Below are 26,106 nucleotides of genomic sequence, written 5' to 3'. Positions count from 1 at the left end.
GAAGTTTGATTCATTCACGTCTGCATCCATTTAATGACTATTTTCCAAACACCTACCACATGCAGTCAGCTTCCTGGGCATTGAGGATAAAACAGCACACAGGACAGGCTAGCAGGGAAGGCAGACTGACATTAATCTTGTAATGACTACAGAGTTTGTTTAACAGTATTACAGAGAAATCACTTATTTGGAAGTGCATAGCAGAAGAAACAAACCTAGACTAGGGCTCTGGAAAGCTCTCCATGGGGAGATGATACTTAAGCTGGGTCCTGAAGAATGGTTGGAAGCTGGCTCCAGTGAAACTATCTTATCAGACTACATGCTTTTCTTCCATCATATGTACTTAGACAGTTGTTTAGCTTTCCAGAGAAAGAGCTGGGTTTCCTATGGGCAATCACATTCCCCATGGGATGTTACAATAGCTGTGATTATGATTCTCAACTCCAGTGTTCATTCTGCAACACTGTAGTTGTGGGAAATAGAGACAATTGGGCCGCTTAGTAGGATACCTTGAAAACTATGGATTAAAGAAATTTTTTCCTAATGGCTACTTTTCCTATGATTTTGCCTATTTGCCTTCCAAGGACCAAATATATTTTCAGTGCTTTGTAACGACCTGTTGGCTGATTTGGAAACAGAGAGAGGGAGACACTGTTTTTGGTTAGTTGGGAAGTTCTGACTCCCCTGCTTCCGATTTGTTGGAGTTTTGTTATAATGAATTACCTTCTCCTGACATAATTGATTGCTTTAGGGCTATCTTCTAAAATGTTGGTAGTAGAATCCTGCTAAGATGTGTGGTAAGAATCTAAGCCTTCTGGAATGGCATCCCAGTTTCTTCCTACTGAACTACTAATGTCTGTGTGTAGTCAGGGGGGCAACCGTCACCAGGAAACATAAATATTAAAGGAAAAAGCTGCAAACTATCACAGGAACCGAGGGAGGAAGCTACCCCTGTTGTCTGGGTAAAGTATGTCTGAATCCCAGATATCCCTGACCCGGCCCTGGTGTTGAGTGAACAGGCATCAGCAGCCATTTTGGCCATTTTGGCCAAAGACCCAGGGAAATGGAACATGTGTGACCTAGTTCCATTGTTCCAGACTTGATAGTTAGAATCTGGGTGAGGACTAATTTATGTCTTCACCTCCCACTTCGCTTCTCATCACCTAATGTGGTTTTTGCTGGATGTGTGTTGTAAAAGTGCACTTAAGAAGCCATTTGACCTTGATTTCCCCAGATAATTATTTGCAATTGTTGGCTCCCCAGAGTGCTGGTTGGTTGTAAAAAAAAAGGCTAGATGAGAATTGCTCCCAGGGGTAGGGCAGCTGGGTATGGCTGTGTAGTCAGTGCACTGCACAAAGGCACGGGCCTAATGCTGGAGGAGAAGCTGAAATCCAGACCAGCCAAGGGGAAAGATGCTCTCCCGTAATTTGTCCACCCAGAGAGGGCATTGCTTGTAATTTATATGGGGGCATGGTATTCACTAGCAGCTGCCCAGCTCAGCCGCTGGTGAACTCATGCTCACACCTAACTCTGTGACTTAAACAAAGAAAAATGGGGTAATTCTAGGTGATTTTTTTCGTGGCAAGAAATGTCTGTCCAGTCCAAATCTTCTGCTTTATAAGCTGCATGCTTTCTTCTACAAAATATGGTTCAGATGTTGCACAGCGATATTTTCACCTTGAAACGTTCCAGATAAATCGTTGGGATTTCCTGTGGGAGATAACATCTGAGTTAATCTCACAGAGTCACTCTCTTCCAAGCCTGTCCTGTCTCCAGGTTCATATGCCTGGGGTGGCCAACTGACTGTATATGCGACATTGTACCAGATTTCAGGGCCATATGCTGTTTTCCCCTGGAACTCTTCCTAAGTCGGTATTCGACTAGGTCAGATGCTGCCAAATAACTGTTGGTAATGTACAGTTCCTCCTTCCCCGCCTGGCTGCAACATGTCCTATAGTCTCCAAACTCACATCTGGCAGCTCTGCTTGTACTTAGCAACTTGCAGATTTCCCTGCGTTGATTTACACAAGGGCTTAAAAAAAAAAGAAAAAGGAAAACAACCCAAGATTCATTTATCAAACATTTATCAGATACCTACTCTACAAAAGGCTCTGTGCCAGTTTGCAGGACCATACAAAACATATGAGATATTGTTCAAATATTTCACATGAGAAGCAATGTATGGCTCTCAGAGGTTTCATATGGTTCAACCTAAAATTATAAGCCTGCAGTGAGAAGACATAGGCTGAAACCCTGGCTCCTCCATTTACTGGTTGTGTTACTTTGAGCAGGTTTTCTGACTTCCCTGTTCTTTTCAGTAAAAGGAGGAGATGGCCTGGATGACCCTGAGGTCCTCCTTTCAAGACCCTAGTATTGTAAATTGACCATCCAGGAAAGAGAATTTTATTGCCAGGAAGCCAGTTCAGTGGGAGATACGGAGAAGATAAATGGTAACAGATCTTTGTGTTTAGTAGTGATTTCAGAGGACATGGCAAAGTTTTAAAAATAAAATTAATCTTAATTCTGCCTAATTTAAAAATAAGTATGTAGCATCGCACCACAAACCATCGCCATTTAGGCTTTATATAGCAACCTTCTGCAAAATCTGGAAAGTTAGACAAGTTAGAGCATAGCACCATTTTCACTAAAAGCTTTAACATAAGAAAAATAATTCTATTTAGATAGTGATTTATAATTTTCAAAGCACTTTTCACATACATTTTCTGATCTGTTGCTCACAACAATCCAGTAAGCCAGGGTGTATTATTTTTCATCCGCTTTTTAGGAAACTAAGGCTTAGAGAGCTTAAATGACTTACTCGAGACCGCCAGCTAACAAGCCAAGCCAGAATTTCAGCTCAGTTCTCTAGTTATTCCTATATTGTTTCCAAACTCCGCAAACGGCAAACCGAAGAGGGGGCAAATCTGGGGAGGGAAAGAAATGCTACAGAGATAACTGGAAGCAGATTGCAGGATTTTTGTGTGGAGCAGTTCTTTAACAATTCTTTCTCATTGGGACAGAGCTAAGGTGGGCAAAACCCCACCCTGGTCACTGAGGCATACAACTATGGCCACGCAAAGTGTTTCCCCTGGGCTGGAAGTGCAGTGCCCTTTGTGTACCCCACCCCACACTTAACATTATCTTCTCATGGAGGAGAGCATCTTCATCCCTTCTTTGAGCTTGGGGCTGTTGTGTCATCCTGGAAATTCCCGCTCCTATAGCTGCTATGGTTACGGTGGTATCGTGGATTCCTTCACTGTTGCTTCAGGAATTCCTTAGGAGATTGTGCTAGAAACGATTAATGTCAGATGCTCAAGAGGAGATGCTTCTAGTGGTTCTGCTGCTGACAAGGCGCTAGGAGGAGGCTGTCAGGACTCAGCAGCAACCTGATGTTTTATTAGGCCCCTGCGTTATGGCCTCCTAAGATCCCAGTCTGATGGTAGTATATGCAAGAAACCTCAGATCTTAAAGGCATCTTCCTTAAGACTGACGTGTGGTATAGTCAGTCACTTGGTACATGAGGGAGGTGACCTAGAAGAAAATGGCTACGACAGTGCTGTCCGCATTTGGCTACACATTAGAATCACCTGGAGGGCTTTTACAATCCCAGTGCCCAAGTCACACCCCGTACAAATTAAATCACAATGTCTGGAGTGAGAGCCAGGTACCACTAATTTTTTAAAGACCCCTAGCTGATTTCAGTGTGCAGTAAGTTTTGCAGTCAATAGGCTAGCTAATGATTTGTCCAAGATCACACAGCTGGGGACAGGAACTTACCATGGTTCAACTCCACTGTTTTTAGCTAAAACCGACCCTTGCCCTAAAAATGAAGGATGAGTAGACATAGTATCTTTCACAATTGCCCTTCAAGGTGAATATGTAGCCCCAGTTCATTAGTGAAGAATATGAGTGTGTTTCCAGTTGGCCTTGTTACATGTGGAAGGAGGCCTTCCGGTAATGCTCACACCAGCTGTTGGACATGTAATGACATTCATTCAGCAAGTGTCTGTGGAGGGCCTACTGTGTACCAGGCTTGTCCTAGGCTGTATCAATAGACGGTGAACAAGGAACGTAAGGGTTTTCCCTCCCAGAGCTTATCAGCTAATGAAGGACCCAACGGCATAATTCAGTGATTCCCACACTTTAGGGTTAAGAGTGTAAAGGGAACTTATTTTATTCATTTGCACTGGGCCTTGTTTCTTCAAGAGGATTTGTGGCAGCAAACACACATAATGAAGTTGTTAGAATATAAATAAGAAACAGAAATCAAGACTGGGGAAAATATAAATAAGAGTAGAGAGTCAAGAACAGAAGAAGAAAAATTTTAAATTATGCAAGTCATAAGGATCCACTTGGGCTGAACCTCAAATTTGGCATTAAGTGTCCTGGCAGCCATATTAAAAAGGAAACTATGGTTAGTTATAAAGTTCTTGTTGTCAGAAAGAAAAAAAAAATACCATTTCCTCAGGGAAGGAAAGGCTTTCCTAACAACTTGGCTCTTGAGGAGATGTCTAACGTGGAGCTTCACACAGTCTCCTATAGCGACTGCGAAAAATGGATTTTATAACAGTGCCTTGCAGACCCTGCAATAAAAGTGAGGATATAAAACAAAAATGCGATTTAATAAATCTATTTCTGTCATGAGTAGGTGATCAGAAGTAAGTTGATTTGGGCCAAATATATGTCCAGATGAACCTACGACTGGAAGGTGCAGTGCCTGGGGGATACCCTTATAACAGTCTTCATAGTTTCTCTCTTCTGGGATTTCCATAGGCATACGGTTATATTTTTCATTTTCTGGGGTAGAGTTGAAGGGTAAGTGTTCCATGTTGTGGATAATGGAGTAGTTTTTACCAGGGGTCAGCAAACATTTTCTGTAAAGGGGCAGATAGTAAATATTTTAGCCCTTGTGGGCCAGACGATCTCTGTCATAACAATTCAGTGCTGCAGTTGTAACACAAAAGCAGCCACAGACAACACATAAGTGCATGGGCATGTCTGTGTTCCAGTAGAGCCTGATTTATAAAAACAGGTGGCAGGTCAAATTTGGCTGACAAACTATATTGCCAACCCGTGGTTTAACCTAAAAAATTTTCTAAAGCCAAGTATATTATTGGTATTCTTTTGTTGGAATTATGGAACATTTCGAAACTTGGCAAGTCTTGGTCAGTGGTTACTTTGGCCTTATTATTTAGTTGATAGCAGGTGATGATACATGCTGGAGAGAACATGGTTCATGTTGAGGTTACAAATTCATTAAGCTCATTGGCACAACATGCAGACCCCAAAGCAATCCAGTACAACTATTCACACATCCAAGTGACGCTCAGCAGACACGGAACTACGGTCGTTGCAGCAGAGAGCTGGGCTGGGTCTAAACATTTTCTGTTCCATGTGGAGAAGGAGAATTGTTATGGTCTTCACTGGGAGGTCTCACAAAGCAACATGGATTCTCTATTAAGATCTCATGGTTCCTTAGGACAGAGAGAAGACACTGGATTATTTCCAGCAGGCTGATGTGTGCTATTCACTCTCTTATCATCTTTTCGAGTGCAAAATCTATTCCAGGCTACCCGATACAGATTCTAACCGACCTTCCATGAGTACAGCCAAAGATATGGCTACACTTAGTGAAAAAACAAAACAAAACAAAACATGATTTCACTGTAAAAGGGGCTTAGCTATGAGCAGATAATACATGTTGAAGGTTTATCATGGCCTGAATTCGTAAGTACCCCCCACTGGCCATAAACTAATCTGGGAAGTCAGTTGTGTAATGGAACTACTTTAAAGGGTTAAGTCTGGGAAGTCCTCAGAAGAGGTGGCTTCAAGTGATTTAGTATCTGCAACAACAGGCGCTTTAGGGCTTCGGCCTTAAAGTCTGTAAAAACATGGCTGTGGGGCTTCCCTGGTGGCGCAGTGGTTGAGAGTCTGCCTGCCGATGCAGGGGACATGGGTTCAAGCCCTGGTCTGGGAAGATCCCACGTGCCGCGGAGCAACTAGGCCCCTGAGCCACAACTACTGAGCCTGCGCGTCTGGAGCTTGTGCTCCGCAACAGGAGAGGCCAAGATAGTGAGAGGCCTGCGCACTGCGATGAAGAGTGGTCCCCGCTCGCCGCAACTAGAGAAAGCCCTCGCACAGAAACGAGGACCCAACACAGCCAAAAATAAATAAATAAATTAATTAATTAATTTAAAAAATTTTAAATATATATATATATAAACATGGCTGTGAATATAATGGTGGAACCAACCTTTGGGGCTTCATTGTCAGTCTGAACAGAATTTGGTATACCATACTTTCTGGATAGCAGGGAATTGTTTTGTTTGCTCTGTTGGGAATTTCCTAACTATTCACTTCTCCAGCAGCATAAGGTGGTTAAGAAAATAATTTTGCTCATTGTGATAGAATATTTCAGGCTTATGGAGAGCAAATACTGTCTTTATCTTCATATACCCAGGGCTTAGCCCCATACCAGATGCCTAAGGGTTGCTGTAAAATGTGTGCCTAATGAATGAATCCCAGACAAAATCAACCTGTTTGCGTAGCTAGTGTCACAGAGTGATGGGCTGCCAGGAAAGGACACGGCTCCTTTTCATTACACAAATTGTGGCAGACACTGAACCCTCCAAAAGAGACTAAGCTTTTTGTTTGGGTATTGGGACAAAGCATGCCTACACAACTTAAAAAGCAGAAAACCACACAGATGGAATCGTAGTGTTTCCCAGCAGATATCACCAGATGGGGGAGGGAGTAAGAGATTAGCGATCAAGTTCACGTGGCATGTATGAATATTTTTAATAATGCTATTCTTAACAAGCAGGATTTGAGGCCAGAGACGTTTCCAGGGTAAATTTCTTAGGGAAAATGACTGGTATCAAAGTTGCCTGAGACTTCTATTTTTTAGGAAGTAACAAGTGACCAGACATATTATTTTGTTCCCGGCTCTCTTTCTTCTCGCCCCTGCCAGTATGCTTATTTATAACAATAACTTTCACAGTTGCCTTAAGGAAACCAATTTCCTTCAACAGAAGTCACAACATGATCTTACAGTCATACTTTTTTTTTTTTTTTTTTTTGTGGGACGCGGGCCTGTCACTGTTCTGGCCTCTCCCATTGCGGAGCACAGGCTCCGGACGCGCAGGCTCAGCGGCCATGGCTCACGGGCGCAGCCGCTCCGCGGCATGTGGGATCTTCCCGGACGGGGCACGAACCCGCGTCCCCTGCATCGGCAGGCGGACTCTCAACCACTGCGCCACCAGGGAAGACCCAGTCATACTTTTTAAAATGTTGCTGCCACTAATGAGAAGAGATGCATAGAGAATAGTGACGTTCCGAGCCAAAAATCAAATCCTGGGCAGCAGTGTGACGTGCTGCCACAGCTCTGCCCCGACCCCACCCTGGTGGCCAGGTCTTACCAGTAGGAAGGAAGGAGAGAACCAAGAGGATGAGGACGTACACAGAAACCCTCAGAACCCGGCAGATGCTCCAGCCCTGAGCATTTCATTGTAGGCTTCCATGGCTACCAGAGGAATGTGGGAATGAGGACAGAAACAGAGCAGAACTTAAGCAAAGTCTAAGATCATGTGAGGGTAGATTTAACACGGGTAATTTGTCATACTGTAATAGATAAATTGCCTACCTGACTGCATTCAGCAGGTTCATAAGGGACAAACTTTGGCCCCAGGGACATTTATTTATTTTTTAAACATCTTTATTGGAGTATAATTGCTTTACAATGTTGTGTTAGTTTCTGCTGTATAACAAAGTGAATCAGCCATATGTACCTGTATATCCCCATATCCCTTCCCTCTTACATCTCCCTCCCACCCTCCCTATCCCACCCCTCTAGGTGGGCTCATCTCCCTGTGCTATGTGGCTGCTTCCCACTAGCTAGCTGTTTTACATTTGGTAGTGTATATATGTCCATGCCACTCTCTCACTTCCTCCCAGCTTACCCTTCCCCCTCCTTGTGTCCTCAGGTCTATTCTCTATGTCTGTGTCTTTATTCCTGTCCTACCCCTAGGTTCTTCAGAACCAATTTTTTGTTTTGAGATTCTATATATATGTGTTAGCAAACAGTATTTGTTTTTCTCCTTCTGACTTACTTCACTCCATATGACAGACTCTAGGTCCATCCAGCTCACTACAAATAACTCAGTTTCATTTCTTTTTATGGCTGAGTAATATTCCATTGTATATATGTGCCACATCTTCTTTATCCATTCATCTGTCGATGGACACTTAGGTTGTTTCCATGTCCTGGCTATTGTAAATAGAGCTGCAATGAACATTGTTGTACATAACTCTTTTTGAATTATGGTTTTCTCAGGGTATATGCCCAGTAGTGGGATTGCTGGGTCATGTGGTAGTTCTATTTTTAGTTTTTTAGGGAACCTCCATACTGTCTCCATAGCGGCTGTATGAATTTACATTCCCACCAACAGTGCAAGAGGGTTCCCTTTTCTCCACACCCTCTCCAGCATTTATTGTTTCTAGAGTTTTTGATGATGGCCATTCTGACTGGTGTGAGGTGATACCTCATTGTAGGTTTGATTTGCATTTCTGTGATGATTAGTGATGTTGAGCATTCTTTCATGTGTTTGTTGGCAATCTGTATATCTTCTTTGGAGAAATGTCTATTTAGGTCTTCTGCCCATCTCTGCATTGGGTTGTTTGTTTTTTACTATTGAGCTGCATGAACTATTTGTATATTTTAGAGATTAATCCTTTGTCAGCTGCTTCATTTGTAAATATTTTCTTCCATTCTGAGGGTTGTCTTTTCATCTTGTTTATGGTTTCCTTTGCTGTGCAAAAGCTTTTAAGTTTCATTAGGGCCCATTTGTTTATTTTTGTTTTTATTTCTATTTCTCTAGGAGGTGTGTCAAAAAGGATCTTGCTGTGATTTATGTCATAGAGTTTCTGCCTGTGTTTTCCTCTATAGTGTCTGGCCTTACATTTAGGTCTTTAATCCATTTTGAGTTTTTTTTTTTTACATTTTTTTCTATTTATTTATTTATTTTTTTTACATCTTTATTGGAGTATAATTGCTTTACAATGGTGTGCCAGTTTCTGCTTTATAACAAAGTAAATCAGTTATACACATACATATGTTCCCATATCTCTTCCCTCTGTGTCTCCCTCCCTCCCACCCTCCCTATCCCACCTCTCCAGGCGGTCACAAAGCACCAAGCTGATCTCCCTGTGCTATGTGGCTGCTTCCCACTAGCTATCTACCTTACGTTTGGTAGTGTATATATGTCCATGCCACTCTCTCGCTTTGTTACAGCTCACCCTTCCCCCTCCCCATATCCTGAAGTCCATTCTTTAGTAGGTCTGTGTCTTTATTCCTGTCTTATCCCTAGGTTCTTCATGACATTTTTTTTCTTAAATTCCATATATATGTGTTAGCATACGGTATTTGTCTTTCTCTTTCTGACTTACTTCACTCTGTATGACAGACTCTAGGTCTATCCACCTCATTACAAATAGCTCAATTTCATTTCTTTTTATGGCTGAGTAATATTCCATTGTATATATGTGCCACATCTTCTTTATCCATTCATCCGTTGATGGACACTTGGGTTGTTTCCATCTCCAGGCTATTGTAAATAGAGCTGCAATGAACATTTTGGTACATGACTCTTTTTGAATTATGTTTTTCTCAGGGTATATGCCCAGTAGTGGGATTGCTGGGTCATATGGTAGTTCTATTTGTAGCTTTTTAAGGAACCTCCATACTGTTCTCCGTAGTGGCTGTACCAATTCACATTCCCACCAGCAGTGCAAGAGTGTTCCCCTTTCTCCACACCCTCTCCAGCATTTATTGTTTCTAGATTTTTTGATGATGGCCATTCTGAGTGGTGTGAGATGATATCTCATTGTAGTTTTGATTTGCATTTCTCTAATGATTAATGATGTTGAGCATTCTTTCATGTGTTTGTTGGCAGTCTGTATATCTTCTTTGGAGAAATGTCTATTTAGGTCTTCTGCCCATTTTTGGATTGGGTTGTTTGTTTGTTATTGAGCTGCATGAACTGCTAATAAATTTTGGAGATTAATCCTTTGTCAGTTGCTTCATTTGCAAATATTTTCTCCCATTCTGAGGGTTGTCTTTTGGTCTTGTTTATGGTTTCCTTTGCTGTGCAAAAGCTTTGAAATTTCATTAGGTCTCATTTGTTTATTTTTGTTTTTATTTCCATTTCTCTAGGAGATGGGTCAAAAAGGATCTTGCTGTGATTTATGTCATAGAGTGTTCTGCCTATGTTTTCCTCTAAGAGTTTGATAGTTTCTGGCCTTACATTTAGGTCTTTAATCCATCTTGAGCTTATTTTTGTATGTGGTGTTAGGGAGTGATCTAATCTCATACTTTTACATGTACCTGTCCAGTTTTCCCAGCACCACTTATTGAAGAGGCTGTCCTTTCTCCACTGTACTTTCCTGCCTCCTTTATCAAAGATAAGGTGACCATATGTGCGTGGGTTTATCTCTGGGCTTTCTATCCTGTTCCATTGATCTATCTTTCTGTTTTTGTGCCAGTACCATACTGTCTTGATTACTGTAGCTTTGTAGTATAGCCTGAAGTCCGGGAGCCTGATTCCTCCAGCTCCGTTTTTCGTTCTCAAGATTGCTTTGGCTATTCGGGGTCTTTTGTGTTTCCATACAAATTGTGAAATTTTTTGTTCTAGTTCTGTGAAAAATGCCAGTGGTAGTTTGAGAGGGATTGCAATGAATCTGTAGATTGCTTTGGGTAGTATAGTCATTTTCACAATGTTGATTCTTCCAATCCAAGGGCATAGTATATATCTCCATCTGTTTGTATCATCTTTCATTTCTTTCATCAGTGTCTTACAGTTTTCTGCATACAGGTCTTTTGTCTCATTACGTAGGTTTATTCCTAGGTATTACCCCAGGGACATTTATTAAATACCACCCCATCCTTGTTACCTTTACCGCTTTCTGATTTCTACATCACCAGACCAAGGGATCTTGAGCATCTGTTCATAGTTTTGCTCCTAACCCTCCCCCAACATGAACCAGAAGGCAACAGAAATAGAATAGAGACAAATAGATAACCTTAAGTAACTTCTAGGTTTACCTCACTGTCCTGTTTGGTGCATGTAGAGAGCCAATTATAAATTGTCACAATGCCGAGCATCTTTGCGTGATAAGAATACACTAATCTCCAAGGTCAGTATTCGTCATTTTTAGCTGTGTATTCATTTGTTCACTGATCCATCCTTTGATATTCTTGGTCTTAGGGCCTGAGGATCATTTTCTCAGATGCATCTCGGCTCATCTTCCGGCTCAGTTCCTCCAGTGGTGTGCGGGCCACCATCAGACTGTATGCAGAAAGCTATGAGAGGGATCCCAGTGGTCATGACCAGGAGCCCCAGGTACCTGAATGGAGCTGTGCTCTCAGCACTGTGTGTCTTACTGCTCCTGGAAAACTTAAGGAGCTTTAGTGGGGGTGATTTTACTTTCTAGAGAGGTGTATTGATAGCTCCAGCTATCAAGGACAAACTGCGAGTGACTCTAAGCAGATTTAACTCATTTATTGCAGTGTTTGAAACAGAAAAATTGCTCTCAAGCATCTATGAGTTTAGACCAGCATTTCCGAAACCACTTGCCTCTCTTGACTGTTCTGCAGTTTGTTGATTGTGGTAAGCTCAAGAGAGGGACCTTGTATACACCAGTTAAGGAAATTTTGAGTTAGAGTCAAGCGGGTCAAACTCTTCAGAGCCTTGTCTATACTCATGTAAATGGTGGGTTCCCAAGTGTTCGGAAAACTCTGGGTTGGACCATGTCCGTGAGGTGCCACTGTAGATGCTACCCAGGGCGTCCTCTCTGAGGTTGCTGCGTGGCCCACTGTGAGAGGAGGGGCCGTGGCTGGTCTGAATTTAAAGTGAAGGGAGGACGCTGACACAGCTGGGCTGGCCTGTGTATGGCAGGGCCCCCTCAAGTTGTCAGCACAGAGCTAATTAAAAACTCACTTAGAGAAGCAACAGCACAACCACATCCTCACCCCCGCATTCGTTAAAGCTCCCGGCAACATTACTGAATACCAGAAAGTACCCATTATAATGTTGGGCACTTCCATCTACACTGCTAGCTGCCCCTCCCTGCCTTGGTCTCTAGTTCAGCCTGGGTTTTGAGGCAGAGTCCTTGAGGAAATGGTTCCTTGAGATGAAACCATTGGTTCCAACTGCAATGCTTCTTTTGTGGAGAAGTAGAGAAGCAAAGAAAAACTCACTGCTTCTCAGTGTAGAGTTGCCCAGGATTTTCAGGTATCATTTGCCAAAGTTGCGCCATGGATGGAATAAGATACCAGGGAGGGTTATCTTTCTTTGTAAGTAATTTAGTGGTTTTTGGTTTTGTTTTTAATAGTATCTTTCTTTGGAGGGTCTCAAAGAACTTGATGAAAATGGTACCATAGAACCTTACACCTGACTCTGTAACCAGTGGATCTATCTGGAGTAAAATTACCCCAGATGGGGAAGAAGAGGCCTGGGAGGCCTCTGTTGTCAGGGTCACTGAGAGTGTGAAGGGGCAGAGCACGAAGCCAGCATTGAGACTTTGGCCTTTCCTTCTCAGGATCCCAGGCTCTCCACGCAGGGATGTGCTGCGCTCTGCCAGCATAATTTGTTACTGAGTATATTTCACCCCAGATGGTACCAAATCATGCAAGAATTGGAGGCTAACACTGTCTTTCCATATAAAACTCTTCTACGTCTCATGTTGGGAAGTGAGATTAAAGCAAGGGCCTGAAAGTCCAGAGCTACGTACAGGGTGAGGAATGCTATTCCTGGCCTCACCAGCTCTGGCTCACTCTGATTCGAGGCTATTTTTTCCTCAACATTCCTTTCCCTATTTGCACGGGGTAAGTGGTTATGATGTTTTCTTATTTTTATTTACCTTTGCACTAACTGCAGAAGTATGTCCAAGCCATTAGACACATGTAAAAATACCCTATACACATATGAGTCTCTCTCTGAGGTGGTCCCCAAAGGCCAAGTGGTACCACTTTGTTTTTAAGGTTTACTTTGAAGTTGAAAACCACCACAGGTCTGCTGCTAGAAGGTTGTGTGGTAAGTATATACATCAAAGAAACCATAAGTAGTGCTGGTTATAATCGCCATTGCTGTGTATTTCCCATCCTGTTGGTTTAAAGTTTGCCACTTTGAATGGTTGGGAAATCCCTTCACTGATAGGGCTCTTCTTCTGATCGCTGGTATTCCTTCCCTTTGTAACCCTAAGTGAGGGTTTTGCCGGACGTAGCTAGGTGGGCCTCAGAATATTTAGCTTATGATCTAGCTAAAAATTTTAGATAAAAATAGAACGCCTTGTTCAAAGACCAGACATCACTGGCTCACCATCTTTTTTTTTTTTTTTTTTTGCGGTACGCAGGCCTCTCACTGTTGTGGCCTCTCCCGTTGCGGAGCACAGGCTCCAGACGTGCAGGCTCAGCGGCCATGGCTCACGGGCCTAGCCGCTCCGCGGCATGTGGGATCTTCCCGGACCGGGGCACGAACCCGTGTCCCCTGCATCGGCAGGCGGACTCTCAACCACTGTGCCACCAGGGAAGCCCTGGCTCACCATCTTAAGCCGTACTGTGTAATATATTTCAGTCAAGGTACAATTTAGAGTAAGATTTTAAAAGGCATCTAAACCCCTAAGGAAGAGGAAGCAGCATCTCTCAATAGGCCCACCTGTCTCAATTACTGCTGAACTGTCCCTAGGCATCTAAGTTTAACCACTGGGGGGCCTCCTTCCAGCACTGCTTTCCAGGACCACCTGCTTCTGCCTTCCAAGAGCTCTGGAAGGAAAAGCCTGCGGTTAACTGTTAACAGAGATCAAAGATAAGGCCTTCTGCTCAAGCTGCTAATATTATTATTGGTCCAGGGCCTGGCAGGGCAACACCAGCGTGTGGTGCTTTCTTAGCTACAGAGACCTCTTCCACCTTTTTATTTTTTTTTAATTAATTAACTTATATTTGGCTGTGTTGGGTCTTCGTTGCTATGCGCGGGCTTTCTCTACTTGCTGCGAGCAGGGGCTACTTTTTGTTGCGGTGCGCGGGCTTCTCATTGCGGTGGCTTCTCTTGTTGCAGAGCACGAGCTCTAGGCACGCGGGCTCAGTGGTTGTGGCTCACTGGCTCTAGAGCGCAGGCTCAGTAGTTGTGGTGCACGGGCTTAGTTGCTCTGCGGCATGTGGCATCTTCCCGGACCAGGGCTCGAACCCGTGTCCCCTGCATTGGCAGGCGGATTCTCAACCACTGCGCCACCAGGGCAGTCCCTCTTCCACCTTTTTAGCTTGTTCTGACTCAGAGCCCAGAAAGCAGAGAACAGATCCCCCACACACACACACTCCCACTTGCACTCAGAAGCCCATAAAAGTACGTCTCTGGTCTAATAGAGATTCCATTGATAATCTTATTCTAATGCCACAGGTATTTTTGGCTGTTTTACCCACGCTAACAAGTTATTTAACAAGAAGACTCCCTTATTACTGTCATTTAACAGGAGTTCCCTTTAACTAGCTTATCAGCATCTGGCTCTTCTACTTTGCACATGGATAGTTTCTTTTCCAGACGTTTTAGACACATGTGAACAGAACATGTTTTAAACATTTATACTGTGGTTGCCTTGTGGAAGTATTCATAACTATCCTAGTGATGCAACTAGGAAAACTTGTGATACAATCTGTATGCACGTAAGTCTCTACTCCTGAGTGTAGATTTTCCATTTGAGTCCTTTTGTCTAACAGTGATTATGCTATTTGTCTTAAGCTGATGTAAAATAATTTCTTATCTACATCAGAAAGTATTTTTTAAAAAATTCTGTTCATGTGCACCTAAGAATTGGTGGTGAGGGGAGGAAGCGGGGGGAGGGCTCTGATGAGTTGCAGAGGTGCTTGCCTTGCCCTCACCCTGTGTCCTTGGTAAATTAGGAAGGAAAGCTTCCAAGGCCTATTTCTTGGAGATGACACAGTTTTCAAAATACAAGCTTACTTGAATTTTACTGGCAATCAGTAGGCCTTCAATGAGCCCTCACACCAGCTGGGAATAATTTGGAAAAAGGGATGAGCCAAAAGAATTTAAATTCACAGGTAACCAGAAACAGTCCAGTTATTTCCATTTTCTTTCCCACCAAGCTTATTAGCAGGACCGCTAAATTCACTTTTTCTTCACCTTCTTTCCTTGTCCCTTTGAGCCTGAGGGTGGAATAGCTAATAAACAATGAAAGATCCAAAAGGAAAAGGAAGGAGAAGTTTAGCTAAGGCCTGGGGTAATCACAGGCTGATAATCAGTTCCCTGCTAATCAGCAGTTGGCTTTGGAACTATAATTGCAGATTGTAACCGCGCTCCACCCCATCCAGCCCCTGGAAGGAGACTGATCATCTCTAACCCTCCTTACAAATTGAGGGAATTTATGTATGTATTTCTGATAAGCTGTACATACAACACCTTAAAAACTAATATCTAAGCACCAGAAGTCTCTCTACACTGGATTCGTCTGTCAAACCAAAGGCCATCTGGTGTTTTGTCCTAGCTGTTCTTATTTTGACTTTATAATCCAGCAATATAAAGCCCAGAGCCCTTTTGTACTATGCTGGGAGAGCATATAATTTATCTTCTAAACCACGGTACTTCTGAGAGTGAAAGGGGGCACTGATCCCAGATAAACAGCTGGTTACCCTAGCTACACACCTTCTTGCTCTCTGAGATCTGCACACCTCTTTGGAGACGGGTTTCTAAGAGCGTCAGCAATATAAACCCAGTAGTACAGAGAGAGCAGGCCAGGAAGGGAAGAGTTAGATCAGTGGTTCTAACCTGGACCGCACATCAGAACCATTTGGGGGCCTTGGTGAGGATAACACGCCTGGGCCCACTCTCGGAGATTGACTTTAATTATTCCGCCTGGACTTATAGTTTTAAAAAGCTACCCAGATGATTCTGATTAGCCGAGTGCGTCTCAGACTTTAAGGTGTGTATGAATCACCTGGAGATCTTATCAAGATGAAGATTCTGACTCAGGTTTGGGGAAGCCTGGAGAGTCTGCATTTCTAACAAGCCCCAAGGCATATTGTGCTGCTGGTACAGGGGCCGCACTTGAACAGCTAAGAGTTAGATGAACTGTGAAGCCCTAAAAACAGGACCTTGAAAAAAAATTTTTAAGGGGGAAATTTGATTTTTATTTAGATATTTTTTCCATTTTCAGAATTAAACTTTTTTAAAAAAAATTAAAGTATATTTGATCGACCTTGAAATCTTTAAAATGGTCGAAGGGACAACACCTGTTTTTAGTGCCCTTGCAGGCATGGGCCGCTGTCCTCTAGACTTCCCAGTTGCCCGGTGGACTCCACGTGAATGTCTTGTAGGTCTTTCCATCTTGACGCCTGCCAGCGCTCTGCTCCCCTCCCCCACCAAACCCTGCTTCTTTCAGTGTCTTCTTCATCTCAGTAAGTGGCAGTTTCATCCTTCCAGTAGGTTCGGCCAGAAATCTAAGCTTCATCCTTGACTCCTTTCTTTCTCTCCTACCCCACATCCAAGAGCAAATCCTATCAACTTGACCTTCAGAACACAACCAGAGCCTGACCCCGACTTACCATCCCCACCATTGCTACCCTGGGCCAAACTACTGTCCTCTCTAGACGATTGCGGTGCTCTCCTCACTGGCCTCCTTCCTCCCAGTCTTGCCCACACCCTAGTCTCAGCACAGCAACCAGAAGACTTTTTTAAAAAACATGTTAGATCACCTCATGACTCTGAAATCCTCCAGTGGGTCCCCAGCTCACTCAGAGAAGAGCCGATACCCTTCCTGTGGTCTCAGACGCAACTGGAAATGGCCCCTTTTCTCCCTCTGACTTCACCTCCTACCTCTCATCCTGTTTCTGTCTCCACTGCAGCCATTGTTTGGTGAACATGCCAAGAATACTCTGCCTCATGGCACTTAACAGTGGCTGTTCCCTCTGCCTGGAATGCTTTTCCCTCTGATATCTGCATGGCCTTCCCCCTCACTCCTCAATGAGGGTTACCCTGGCCACTCTACATAAAATAGCCCTCATACCCGAGTGCGACTTAGCTCCCTTGCCCTGCTTTACTTTTCTCCATAGTACATAGTCCCGTCACATATATATTTACTTGTTTATTTGTTTTATTGTCTGTCTCCACCCAGTAGAATAAAACACCAGGAGGCCAGCGCTTAGTTTTTTTTCACTGTATCCCTAATGCACAGAATACCACCTGGCATATGGTAAATGTCCAGTACAATTTTGCCAAATGAACGTAAATACAATCAGTCCCCGACTTATCATGGTTCAACTTGATTTTTCTACTTTTTGATGGTGCGAAAGTAATAAGCATTCAGTAGAAACCGTACTTCTAATTTTGATCTTTTCCTGGGTTAGCGATATGTGGTCCCATACTCTCTGGTGATGCTGGACAGCAGCACTGAGCCACAGCTCCCGGTCAGCCCCACAATCTCAAAGGAAAACAACCAATGGATACACTTACAACCACTCTGTATCCCTACAACCGTTCTGATTTTCACTTCAGTACAGTATTCAATAAATTACATGAGCCATTCAACACTTTATTATAAAATAGTCTTTGTGTTAGATGAATTTGCCCCACTGTAAGCTAATGTAAGTGTTCTGAGCACGTTTAAGGTAGGCTAGGCTAAGCTAAGGTGTTCCGTATGTTAGGTGTGTTAAATGCATTTCTGACTTGTGGTATTTTCAGCTTAAGATGGGTTTATCAGGAGGTTACCCATCGTAGATCAAGGAAGATCTGTATTCAGTGTTAATTACTTTGCAATATCTCACGCTGATTGTATCACACAGGAAACTGTACTCAGTATGAACCTTGGTGCTACCATCAGGTTTTCTTCTGTGATTGAGGGTTTGAATAAAACCAGTTGTCATTTTTAAGGTCTACAATGTGCCAGGCACCATTCTACATATTGGGTTGGCCAAAAGGTGCGTTCTACATATTGGGTTGGCCCAAAGGGCGAAACATTGTATGGAAAAACCCAGACACACTTTTTGGCCAACCCAGTATTTTAGATGTATCCAATATTTTATTAATGGTTCCAGTGGCCCCCAGAGTGGAATTATCGTCCCGCTTTTGCAAGTGAGTAAACTGAGTCAGGGAACATTCAGTCCCACGGATCAGGTAAGGTCTGGATTGGAGATTCATACTAGGTCTTAATAAAACCCGTGTTTTGAGGTCCTGAGGAGGTCCCGAGGAGAGAGAGTTTCTTCTTACCTGTGCTGGAACCCAAGGTTGCACCTGGAGCCTCGGTTCAGTGTTACTGAGAGACTTTTTTCTCACACCAACAACCAATTCTCTGATTCTTAGCCACCAACTGGGTGTCTAACAGTTCAATTCAGTTGAGATTAACTACGTTGAGTTAGCCCAGACCCACAGGTTAAGGGCTCAGTCCCACAAGATTGCCCCCACTTCAGACACTAGCTGCAAATGGGCACCCAGGCTCCCCACATTTCCGCCCATTTGACTACAAATTCAGGGGTTCCCATGATTTCCCCCTTAGGCTTGATAATTTGCTAGAATGACTCACAGAACCCAGAAAAGCACTTTACTTACTCTCAGTGATTTTTTATAGAGGATGCAACTCGAGGACAGCCCAATGGAAGAGACAGGGCAAGGTACACAGGGAAGGGTGTTCAGGGTTCCACGCCTTCTTCTGGTATGCTGCTGCCGGAGCGCCCTGAGGTCTTCGCCAGCTCAGAAGCTCTTTGAACCCTATTGTTTAGGAGTTTTTGGAGGTTTCATTACCTAGGCACAATTGATTAAATCACTGAGTGTTCCTGATTGAACTCAGTCTCCAGCCCCTCCCCCTTCCTGGGACATGGGGGTTGGGTGGAGGGTTCCAATCCTCTCATCACCTGATTGGTTCCTTGGGCTACAGTCCTCATCCTGATGCTGTCTGGGCGCTCACCAAGAGTCACTTCCTTAACATAAACTCAGGCATGGTTGAAACGGGCTTATTATGCTTGACACTCCTGTCACTCAGGAAATTCAAAGGATTTTGGAAGTTCTGTGCCAGGACAAAGACCGAATCTATTCTTTATTATACTGCACTTACAAATGTTGATAACGGTGAGTGCTTTGAGAACAACCAGTTTTCTCCTCCTTAATTTGAATTAGCAATAAATAGGTTATTAAAAATTATTAAAAGAATAATGTTATAAATACATACCAGTTATGTTTTATAGCTAATAGGGATCTAAAGTAAGTGGTTAAAAAGTTGGAGAATAAAGTTAGATACTGAAATAAAGGGCGTGTTGTGGAAAACTTGGAAATAGAATGGAATTCAGAAGTGACACATAGGGCTTCCCTGGTGGCGCAGTGGTTGAGAGTCTGCCTGCCGATGCAGGGGACGTGGGTTCATGCCCTGGTCCGGGAAGATACCACATGCCGCAGAGCGGCTGGGCCCGTGAGCCATGGCCGCTGAGCCTGCGCGTCCAGAGCCTGTGCTCAGCAACGGGAGAGGCCACAACAGTGAGAGGCCCGCGTACTGCAAAAAGAAAAAAAGAAGTGACACATAAATGGACGTTAACTTAGGCATTCAATTTTCATAACAAGATGAAAAAATATATATGTATATGTATGTATACATGTGTGTGTTTATGTATGTGTTTGTATATTTATATACATATACACACATGTATACACATGGTTTTGGAATCATACTACATAAATATGTATCAAAAACGGTATGTCGTATTCAAAAAGAAAACCAGCACACAGATGTATTAATAGCCATACATGCAAGGAAAACCATGAAATACTTCATTTTTCTCCTCAGAGTTTAGTCTGTATTGCTGTAGTTTGGAGGTATGGGGGAGGGTGGAGTGATGCAGAGAGAGCTGAGAAGAGCAGCACGCGGTTAAAGGGTTGGGATGTAAACTCTGTGGCCAAGTTGAAGAGCTGGCTCATTTTGCTTGAAAGAGAGGCGTGAGCTGGAGGTCTTCAGGAATTTAAAGAATAATGTGATGCAGAGAAAGATGACCAGCTGTTCTCCATAACTGATGAATATGTAATTTGAGGAAATAAATTCAAGCTGAACTGGAAGTGATTCAGATTGCCTGTGAGAACAATTTCCCAACTTAAGATGGCTGGTTTGTGCTTTTCTAGAAGTCTCCATGACCACAAAGATTCAAATAATTTTTAAATATGGGCAAGGGTGGAAGGAACAGAGGAAGGTAACATTTCAACGTATTCTTCAGCCTAAAAATTTTGGTTCTGTGATTATTACTTTTTAAAAAAGAAAGAAAAGAAACAAATTCTGGTGAGGTGGGTTAGATTTCCCTCTAGTGGCCTAGAAAGGAATTTAGTACAACTGTTTTCACCAATCAGAGTCACTTGGAGCTGAATTAAAATTGAGGAAGAAGCAAACATGTATGGGTTTTCTTTATTTCTACTCATTTAGGTGAATTGCCCATTAAAAAAAAGACAGGGCAAACAGTCCTTATTTTTCTCACTTGGATATTGAAATCTGGACTCACGCTCTGCTATTACTGTGGATTGTTTTCCCTGGAACTGAGGGACCTTTCCTGGGATGGTCATCTGATGGTGTGTGATAAACTCCCTTGGGCTTGGAATTTGGCAGGTGTTTTGAAGGGGCTAGTGACTGTCGCAATCCAGGGCTGTTTAGGGTTTTGACGACAATGCGCCTTTCCCTCGGCCTCTGCTGGGATCACAACTCCCTTTAAGGTACTGAGTGTGTGCTGGCTTGGGGCAGAGACTCACCCTGTCCCCCCACACTGTGGACATTCAGGGACTTGTGGGAAAGCGTGTGCCTTGATGACAGCTGGCTGTCACTCATGTCAATCCCACAAATAGGGCCCATCTTAAATCCTCCTTTTTTTGCAGTATATGCAAAAAAGACCCTTGCTCCAAATCTTGTCAGACTGTCTTGATGTTGCTAATTTATCCCAAGAACCTAGTGGTCTTAAGAAGTAGAACAGCTAAAAGTCATGCCTTGATCCTGGCTCTGGGTCAATTTTGAATTAAGGTTTACAGACCGAAAGCTCTGAAAACAAATTAGATTTCCTCTCCCCACATCCCCGCGTGTCATTCAAACTAAAAACAAAATCAGCTTTAAAAATAAAGGTAAGGAAATCTAACAAAACTTTGGTATTTTTTTTCCTTACAAGGCTATTTATTTTGGCGCTTCTGCTTTATTGTGCCCAAAGCACATACTTAACCAGCTATTGGTTAACCTGGAGTCTTGCTGGATCTTGTTTACTCAGCCTGAAAAGGGAGCATGAATGAATTTGCCTTGGTCACACAAGTACAGAGGGTCACTGGCCATAACTCCTCTCACCAGGTGAATGGGCTTGACAAGCTGTGGCCGGCACAATCTGGCTTTCCCAGCATCCTCTTTGTTCCAGCCCAGACGCACAGCACAACCAAGTTTCCATGCCTTTCAGCAGAAAGCTACTGAAGGCTCATAGGCCGGTGGTGATTCAGGCTTTCTTTGAATCAGTGCCCTTCTTTGGTGGAGAGTAAATCCTTTGCTTCACTCATAAGTTAAGAGTGTACCTTGGCAAATAAACACTGATGGTGAACCTTGAGATTGCCTGTGACATTCAGAAGAAGGCTCAGGACGAGACCATGCATTGAAGCAGCCTGAGAAGGAGGCGGCATTGTCTGGCTTCCCCACCATGGTCACGCTTTTTTCCCATGATGAACGCGGGATCTGGGCAGTAGAGGTGAGGAAGGTGGCTGTTTTTAGCTCTCCTGTCTGCTCTTGGCTGATTTTAAGTTTGATGCCCTAATCCCCAAAAGAGAAACCCTATTCAAGATGCAGGTTGGGGGGTGGGGCGGTTCCGCATCCTTTGTTTTCGCTTCCCAGGAAAGTTGGGAGGTATGACGCAAACTTTGGGAGAACGGGAGAGCAGCATATCAATAGCAGAATACTTCAGCCTTAGGCAGGAGGGAAAACAACGAAAGGTTTATGAAACTCTTGTTGTACTGTTTTTCGTTGTTTGTTTTTTAGGGGAGGAGCGCGTGGTTGGTTGCTTGGTTTCATTTCCGAGCACCTTTGTTGGTAGAAGTCATCATGTAAGGCATTGTTTGGTAGGTATTCGAAACTTAATTATAGGGGCATGGGAGGTAGATGAGGCTATAAGAGTGTTTTAAAATGTAGGTTTTATTATTATTGCGGTATGGTGAGGCCAGTAGGTGAGGAGAGGATTGTCATTGAAAAGGTAGCTTGTTACTCACCATTCCCAAGAGGTGAGACAAGTCACTCCATGCACTGCCACGGGGAGGGGGAGGAACCAGGGTTGGTTATGAGGCAGAAGGAATGGGGGAAATGTAGCTAAGAGCTTTTATTGTGGTTTCCATGGAAAGGAAGAAGGGAGGCAGGGTTCGTAGGCTTAGGATTAGCTAGTTTGAACAATTTCAGCAGGCGCTGGGGCATAGGGCTTCCTACGTTCCTAGTTGTCGGGTACTTGGCCCTGGGGTGATTAGGGCAGGTGGCTAGTGGTCTGAGTGTGAGAGCCCAACAAAGCAGGTGGTTGGGGAGTGAGCTCTAATTGTAAAAGAGGGGGCCCCCAGGAGAGCTCTCTACTCTCTCTAGAAATTAGCTAATCCTGAAGGAGCTGTCCCTTCCAGTGTCAGCAAGGTCCCAAATGTCAAAGCATCAGAATGGAGACATGCTTAATACAAAGAGGAAGAAAACACAGTGACTTTTTCAGGGGAATAAAACTGTGGAGGCACCAAGATTTTGCTTTTTTCATATACCGTTGAGGCCACGTGGCCCACGTTGAGAGGCTGGGCTTTGGAACCCTACATCCTTGGTCTTGAGCCCTGGGTCTGCCATTTTCCAGTTCTGTAATCTTGGGCAACTTAATTTCTGTAAACTTCAGTTACTTTATCAGTCACATGAGGATAAAAATACTTATTTCATAGGATTATTGTGATGATTACATGAACTAATTCATTTAAAGTGTTTTGGACAATGCCTGGTACATAAAAAATGCTCACGAAATGTTTGCTGTCATTAATAATTTCGTTCTTGCCATTATTTTTATTAATAGCAATGTAGACCAGAGTTTTGATCATGTGAGGATCAAAAAGCCCCAGACTAACTAGCAATTTGTTTTATAATGGAATTAACTTGTCTTGTCTTATCATCTGCCATTAAATTCTCTGAGGGCCAACTGGATCTATGGGAGATATCCCAAGCGAACCGGCAGCTTTTAAAGATGTTGGTCTTATAAGAGGGTGCCGGGGCCCTGTGACACAATGTTTTAGTTACATAATACTGTATTGAAAGGTTCAAAAATGAATTTGAAATTCTCTTCCTGTCTGTGCATTCTCCTTTCCTTTTCTCCCTCCTCCCGTTATTTAAAATTCTTACATCCATGGAGCTAGTGGAACAAATTTGCTGCCCTCCTGGCTTGAAGCGAGAGGTACTGAGTTGGGGTTGTTCAATAATTCTGTTTTATCCAAGATAATGTGCCATTGGTTGGTTGTTCCCAACTCATTTGCCAGAGAAAAAGTATTTAAAGACTAGGATAGGTGTGAGATAAAGAGAGGATTTCTGGAGTCTCTGTTGCTTGTTATGAGGCGTGTGCTCGCTGACTTCACAGCATTAAATGCAAAAAATTAGTCCCATGAGTTGGGAGATTGGGATTGACATATACTATTTTATATTATATATAAAATAGATAGCTAATAAGGACCTACTGTATAGCACAGGGAACTCTACTCCATATTCTGTAATGGCCGATATGGGAAAAGAATATAAGAAAGAGTGGATATATGTATTGATATAGTATAACTGATTCACTTTGTTGTACACCTGAAACTAACATAACATTGTAAATCATCTATACTCCAATAAAAATTTTTTAAAAATTAGTCCCATGGAGTAGGTGTTAGCAAGCTTTTTCTGTAAAAACCAGATAGTAAATACTTTAAGTTTTGCTCGCTGTAATAGTTTGCTAGGGCTGATGTAATAGTCTGACAGACTGGGTGCTTTGACAACAGAAATGTATTGTCTCACAGTTCTGGAGACTAGAAGTTCAAGATCAAGGTGTTGGCAGAGTTGGTTCCTTCTAAGAGCTGTGAGGGAAGGATGTGTTCCGGGCCTCTCTCCCTGGTTTGTAAATAGCTGTCTTCTCCCTCTGTCTCTATATCATCTTCCCTCTGTGTGTACCTGTGTCCAAATTTCCCCCCTTGTAAGCAGACCAGGCATATTGGAGTAGCGCCCACCCTCATGACCTCATTTTAACTAGATTGCCTCTGTCAAGACCTTATCTCCAAAGGTCACATTCTTAGGTAGTGGGGATTAGGGCTGGAACAGCTGAATGGGGGAGTGGGGGACACGAGTCAACCCATAACACTAGTCATATTGTCCATGTTGCAACTTCTCAACTGCCGCTGTAGCATAAAAGCAGCCACAGACAATACATAAATGAATAAGTAAATTTATTTATGGGTATTAAATTAAACTTTAGATTTCATATAACTTTCACACGTCACAAAATATTCTTCTGATTTTTTTTTCAATGATTTAAAAACGTAAAGCTAAGTCTTACTTCACAGGCTATCCAAAAACCAGGTGGTAGACCAGACTTAGCCCGAGGTTCTAGTTTGCTGACCCTGGCCTTTTTGAACATTATGCACAATTTCTGATTATATTCAGGGAAGCATACATCCAAATGAGTTTGGCTCAACAATACATTTTGTAAAAGGTACAATTACATTCGTATTCACATGTGTGTTTATATAGAGAGATGAATTTTAATGTTTTCAAAACAAGTATCAAATATCCCTGGAAATCTCCAAAATTGGCCTTCTGAGATTGAATCCCCAGCATTTGATGGCAAGAAAACCTGAAAGGAAAATGTCTTCGAGTGTGTTTGTTTCATGAAATCGAATTCCTTTTTCAGGTGTTCGGTTTCTTATAGGAAGGATTCCTTCTTTTTTCTGTTTAAAGCAGTTGCTTACAACTGATTTTCAGATGAGCAGCATTAGAACCATGTTGGAAGACAAAGGAGAACTGTTCAGGAGGAACTTGTGGGAAAATGGTGGGAAAAAAGAAAGGCATGAGAGAGTCCTGGACAGTACTTAGAACACGTGGGCAGCAAGTGTGGGCCACTTCTACTTGTGCAAAGCCAGGAGTGCCCTGACATTGTGTCCTGGTGTGAATGGGGCTCCCAGGAGTGGCTAACAAGGCATGATTGCATTTCAGATGCTCTCTCAGTGACCCGCAAACCCACCGCCCACAGAAGCCCCACACCCCTTAGGAAGCCAAGTCTATTGTTGCCTTTTGTTCTTGGTTTGCTTTTAGTTACAGCCTCAGGTATCACAATGAGGATGGGCAGTATGGTATTTAACAAAAGCTAAGATACTTTGATAACTGACTAAGATTTTCCAGCTGTACATTTTGTGCTGTCTTTAACCACCTGGGCATTTCTCTCTTGGTGAATCCAACTGCCGACCCCCACTTACATCAACAGAGGGTATTTCATTTTGATACTGCTCAGAATTTGCAGTCCTGATGAATTCACCGTCCGTGTAATGAATACGATTCCCTAAGCAGTTTAAAAGCAGATATAATTTATACTGTTTCTATCAGTACCTGAAACTCTTGCTACCCAAAGAGTAGTCCTTGGTTCAGTAGCATCAGCATCGCCTGGTTGCTTCTGAGATGCAGAATCTCAGGCCCCACCCCAGACCTGCCAAATCAGATTTTGCATTTTAAGAAGCTCCCCAGGGGATCTGTGTCCACATTCAAGTCTGAGCGTTCCTGCTCTGGTAACCTTCAGCATCCTTATTTCCACCTCTGTTTGGCAGGATTGACTTTCCCTCCAGACCAGATAAATCTGTCTAAAGCCAAACCACTAGGAGGCATTTATAGGGGTAACTGGCCTCTGCTATTCTCTCCTCCTGGAAGATTACAAAAAGTGCAGAAAATAACCCAGACAAATGTCCCAAGACCTTTGAAGACCTGTTTCCACTTCTCAGAAACTTAACAAAACAAGAAAGTCAGTTTTCCTTTGCATCACCATAGAAACCCTACCTCAGTATCAACTCCGTAGTGTTAGACTGTGTTTTCTTCACA

General features: G+C 43.1%; 1 protein-coding gene across 1 annotated transcript in view; it reads left to right on the top strand.

Annotated features, from left to right (window-relative positions):
* Nucleotides 1-26,106, top strand: part of PGM5 (phosphoglucomutase 5) — a gene marked incomplete at its 5' end in the record, with an annotated part of 189,651 nt that overhangs the window by 143,653 nt on the left and 19,892 nt on the right. The window contains one exon of the mRNA XM_082841975.1: nt 11,262-11,396. Within this exon, the coding sequence (XP_082698101.1) occupies nt 11,262-11,396 (135 nt within the window). The remainder of the gene's footprint in view (nt 1-11,261; nt 11,397-26,106) is intronic.

Source organism: Leucopleurus acutus, assembly GCF_964270905.1.
Source record: "Leucopleurus acutus genome assembly, chromosome: 7".
NCBI classification, from domain to species: domain Eukaryota; kingdom Metazoa; phylum Chordata; class Mammalia; order Artiodactyla; family Delphinidae; genus Leucopleurus; species Leucopleurus acutus.
This window is presented reverse-complemented; position numbering and strand designations above follow the sequence as displayed.